Here is a 5,547-nt window from a genome sequence, read left to right as displayed (position 1 = left end):
GAGACTCCCTCCCGATTGAAAAAGACAACCGTGTCCTCAGTTGCCAGCCCTTTCCACGTGCGCCTCCATACCTCTGCACTTTACTTCCGCACCTCCTCTGAGTCTCAGTGTGCTTTTCTCTTTCCTTCTAGTTGTAGAATTTCCACTCAGCCAGCCTTACTGTGGTTCTGGATGATGTCCGTTTTGTCTTTTAGTTGTATTTTTGAAGTGGTTGTGCAAGTCAGCAATTTCCGGTGTTTACCTATGCCGCCATCTTGGTTTCTCGAAATCTACAGCTTTTTAATTGGTGCCACTGCAAATGCACATTTCAACACTAAGCTTGGACCTTGGGCCTCCTTATACTACTTTTACTTGATCCAGTCCCCTTTTTCATTCGCTTCAGCACTTATGTCAAACCTCTGCCCCTCTGTTCTATCCACTGAGCCAAACTGGCCAGGGCTCTTATAACTTTTTATATCAGGAATTACTGTTGTGTGAATGATGGGGAAATACAATGCTTAATATTTTTGTAAGTTAAAGAGATTGTTAAAGCAGTAAGAGTTTTGTGAAAATAAATTGCTTAAAATGAAAAGGTATATAAATTAATGTAATTAATGTTATTTCAAAAATAGTTTTGAATTACTCAGTACAGTATATTTATCATCTTTTGGAACTGGATTTTTAGGTTATATACAAGAGTATCTTTGGGCCATACTTCTCCATAATTTATACTAATATTTAATACCTATATGCTCTTACAAAATAATTCTTATTTATCTATACAAGAACTTTTTATTATATAAACTTTTTCTCCTTCACCTTCGTGATCTATATTTGACTTATGTGTTTCATGTAATAGTTCAACCTGTAGGCTGTTTTTTGCTATCAGCTTTATTGGTTATAAGAAGATTTTTGTCTGTGTTTGTACATGAAAATACTCTTCTTTTTTTTCCACTTAAACAATAAAATGCTGGGCAAGTTAGGAGCTTATCTTTTTGTTTGTTTTGTAACGTTTATAAATCTAAGAGATTGGATTTTCAGATAGTATGTGTTTGGAGGCCCTCTTCCCCATATTGTTTGTCTAAGATGAAATAATCTAAATAAAATCATTCTGACTTATTTATTCTATTTAAAAAACACTGTGTTTACATTCAGAACTGCTATAGTCTAGGTCTGCAGCTTGCTGGTCCATAGCTTTGTCAAATACCCGCCTTGATGTGCTCATTCTGAGTTTTTATTTTGGACTTTGGTCTGATAATGTTTAAAATAAGTACTTAAACTTGTTTTCACTGAGTGGAAGTTTCTTGATGGCACTTTTTCATAATCTTTCCACTGAACATTAACTCTCTGCCAAGAAGGATTCTGGCAAACTGCCTAGTGTATCTATCTGCCTTCTGGAGATATGACTGTATAACCATATTTAAAACGCTGCATAAAGGAACAGGTTTCACTTATTTTCATCTCATGTTTTTCAAATTCATTTTAGCAGGGATTCTTTTTAAGCGTTTTTCTATATATTATCTGTCAGCATTACATTTGAACTAGTGTCCTGTTGACTTATTTCTGGACTGCTACTACTGGATGAAATATCAGTGTCCAGAAAGATTTCTAGTATGACTTTTTGCTTTTTTAGATTAAGGTAAGAAAGCAGGGACAAAAATATGTACCCATGTTTTTAACTTGTTATAATGCTTTTGGTTTTAAATGAAATTATTTAAGGGCTGTTGAAACTTAATTTTTAGAACATTTTCATGGGATATATATTACATGATATTAAGAATACATGTGTGTAACCCTTTCATTCCAATTTTATAAGTGAATCACGAAAAGCCATATTCTGTCTCTTGAATTTTAAACTGCAAACATAACCATTAGTGAGTTGAGAAATCATTTTTATGGAAAAGGATCAGCTTTTTTAAAAAATAAAATAGCCCAGCTGGCATGGCTCAGTGATTGTCTTACCTATGAACTAGGAGGTCATGGTTGGATTCCCAGTCAGAGCATATGCGTGGGTTGCGGGCTTGTTCCCCAGTAGGGGGCGTGCAGGAGGTAGCCAATGGATGATTCTCTCTCTTCATTGATGTTTCTATCTCTCCCTCTCTCTTCTCTCTGAAATCAATAAAAATATATTTAAAAATAAATAAATAAAAATAAAATACAGTTAGAACAAAATTTATAAATCTGAATGCATTGCAAATAAGATACAGTATGTGTGTATGTATACTGGGTCACATAAACTTTGCTTTTCAGTAGTATTTACCTACTGGAGACAAATTGTCTGTGGCCTGGATATTTAGCAGTTATTCTTTATAATAGCAAGAATAGTATTTTGGCGATAGAAGAATTCAAGAGTTTTGAGGAACGATACCAATAAATCAGTACAAGTCATCTGGATACCTTTATTAGAGACTTATGAAGTGAAAATCCAGATTTTAATCACACTAGGGTTTCCCCCTTCCTTTATTTTAGGTAGAGATTGAGAACGTAAAATATAGAAAAACTGCCCTGGCCAGGTAGCTCAGTTGGTTAGAGAGTCACCCTGATTAGCCAAGGTTGTGGGTTTGATCCCCCAGTCAGGGTGCATACAAGAAACAATGCATAAATAAGTGGGACAACAAAGCAATGTTTATTTGTTTTCTCTCTCTCTAAAATCAATAGGTAAAAAATTTTTAAGAAAAAGTAAAAAAATTTACATCATAAAAAAAAGAAAATCCTTTTCGTTGGGAATAAATAAAAGCAGAAAAATATGGTGCTAAACTAATTCTACTTATATTTTTAATATAGCTATTTTTTATCTAAAATAATTTCAGCTTACACATACTGATTTGGTGGGGGAAATTATGTTTATTAAAGGAAAATATCTGCAATTTTTATTCCATTTATAATAATATAAATTAGAATTTTTATTTTTAATAATAGTTATCTAAGTTTAATATGCTAGAATTATTTCTCTAGTGTGCATACTTCATCTGGTAATTTAAAAATGGTTTATTTTTTATTAATTAGTTATTTTTAGATAATAAAGGAACAATCCATTAGTTTCCTGTTAAAACTTTTGTAAAAACTGAAAATATTGCTTTAGGGTATGTTTCTCACAAATGAAAGTTATTATGAGTTATGAAAAGGAAACTATTAAATATAAGAATATACTTTTAGCTAAAGATTTAAATTCTAATTTAAATGTATATAATCTAAGTAGAATCTAACCTAAGGCAAAGCAAAATAGCACTTACCACTTTAAAAATCATTAGGCCATATTGTTATAGCATATTTATAAAATATGTTACCAGCTTTATTTATTGCTATTCTAAACTTGAATTTAGAAAAAGTAACAATTTTATCAAATTCTTAAAAATTTTAAATCCTTTATATTCTTTCATATTTCTAATATATTTATTCATTTTTACATTTTAGGATGGCTGTCTTCTGTGTATAAACAGCAGTGGCTTGCTATGCTCCGGGCAGAACAAGACAGTGAGGTGGGGTAAGTATGTTACATTATATCATTTCTCATTAGAAAAAAAACTTTGGCTATATAAATTTAAGGGCATTCATTATATAGAAAAATCAAGAGCTGTTAAAGTAGAGCAAAGATCATGTAATCAGCTTTATTTCTTAAATAAATTCATGCACTCGGGGCGGCGGGGGAGGGGTCCCCTCAGCTCAGCCTGTGCCCTCTCACAGTTCCGGAGCCCTCAGGGGATGTCCGACTGATGGCTTAGGCCCGCTCCCCACAGAGGCTCCCGCCACCGCCACTGTGCTTGCCAGCCGCGAGCCTGGCTTCCGGCTGAGCGGCACTCCCCCCGTGGGAGCTCACTGACCACCAGGGGGCAGCTCCTGCGTTGAGTGTTTGCCCCCTGGTGGTCAGTGAGCATCATAGTGACCGGTTGTTCCGCCATTGGGCTGAAACCGGCTCTACATCCCCTGCTGAGGGGTCCCAGATTGCAAAAGGGCGCAGGCCAGGCCAAGGGACCCCACCAGTGCACAATCGGGGCCAGGGAGGGACTGTAGGGGGGCTCCAGGGCATGTCCAGCCTGTCTGGCTCAGTCCCAATCAGCCAGACCCCAGCAGCAAGCTAATCTACCGGTTGGAGTGTCTGCCCCCTGGTGGTCAGTGCACATCATAGCGACTGGTCGACCAGTCGACTGTCAGTCCCCTGGGTGGTTGAGCGGCCTTAGTATATCATTAGCCTATTACACTTTGATTGGTTGAATGACTGACTGAACAACCGGACACTTAGCATGTTAGGCTTTTATTATATAGGCTAACATCAATCTTGTAAATATTTATTTTTCTGGTCAATTATAATAATGGAATGTTTGAATTGTCATTTGCTATATTAGTGAAATTGAGTAATTCATATACTTTGTTTCACCTAGTGTTATAATACAATTTTCTTTTAACATATTGAAATATTACTTGGAATAATCCTATATAATAAAAGCCTCATATGCTAAGTGTCCGGTCGGCCGTTCAACCAATCAAAGCGTAATATGCTAATGATATGCGAAGGCCGCTCAACCGCTCGCTATGACATGCACTGATACCAGGGGGCAGGCAGTCGACCAGTCGCTATGATGTGCACTGACCACCAGGGGAAAGATGCTTCGACTGGTAGGTGAGCTTCCTGCTGGGGTCTGGCTGATTGGGATTGAGTGAGACAGGGCAAACATGCCCTGGAGCCCTCCCATGGTCCCTCCCCAGCTGGCCAACCTCCTACATCCCTCCCTGGCCCTGATCATGCACCAGTGGGGTCCCTTGGCCTGGTCTTCACCCTCTTGCAATCTGGGACTCCTTGGGATGTTGGAGAGCTGGTTTTGGCCTGATCCCACAGGCCAGGCTGAGGGACCCCACTGGTGCACAAATTTGTGCACCGAGCCTCTAGTGCTTTCATAAAGCATGATTTTTATGAAGAATTTTGAGTCTAAAACTAATTAACATCCTCTGGTTACTTATTGCCTTACCCAAAAGCATATGACCTTCTACATAAATATTTATGGGGAAGAAAATTATCTCTTCTTTCAATTCATAGTCTTTTGTGGTTTACAAAAGTATTTCCACATTTATTATTTGATCTTTATACTAGTTCCTTGGTATGAGCAGAGTGATGAGACAATCCATGTGTGAGTATATAAAAGAGGTCTTAAGAACTTTAATATTTTTGCCTCTGATCCCTTTTAACCATTTTTTAAAAGATTTTTTTATTGATTTTTAAAGAGAGGAAGGGAAAGGGAAAGAAACATCGATATGAGAGTGAGACATCAATGGGCTGCCTCCTGCATGCCCCCTACCAAGGATCGAGCCCAAAACCCAAGCCTGTGCCCTGACTGGGAATCAAACTAGCAACCTTTCAGTGCACAGGTTTCTGCCTTACCAACTGAGCCACACCGGCCGGGGCTAACCCATTTTTATATACCAAAGAACTTTCTAAAATAATGGCCTAGTTATGTTTATATCCAAACAATGAGGGTATGAAAGTTTTATACGAATTTATTATAATGACTAGAGGCCCGGTGCACAAAAATTTGTGCACTGGGGGGGGGGGGCCCCCAGCCCGGCCTGTGCCCT

General features: G+C 37.6%; 1 protein-coding gene across 1 annotated transcript in view; it reads left to right on the top strand.

The window, feature by feature from the left end:
- The window catches only part of GMCL1 (germ cell-less, spermatogenesis associated 1), a 48,134-nt gene that overhangs the window by 26,032 nt on the left and 16,555 nt on the right, over positions 1-5,547 (top strand). Inside the window, exon 10 of the mRNA XM_014540925.1 lies at positions 3,394-3,463. Coding sequence (XP_014396411.1) covers positions 3,394-3,463 — 70 coding nt within the window. The remainder of the gene's footprint in view (positions 1-3,393; positions 3,464-5,547) is intronic.

This window comes from Myotis brandtii, unplaced genomic scaffold (assembly GCF_000412655.1).
Source record: "Myotis brandtii unplaced genomic scaffold, ASM41265v1 scaffold251, whole genome shotgun sequence".
NCBI lineage: Eukaryota > Metazoa > Chordata > Mammalia > Chiroptera > Vespertilionidae > Myotis > Myotis brandtii.
This window is presented reverse-complemented; position numbering and strand designations above follow the sequence as displayed.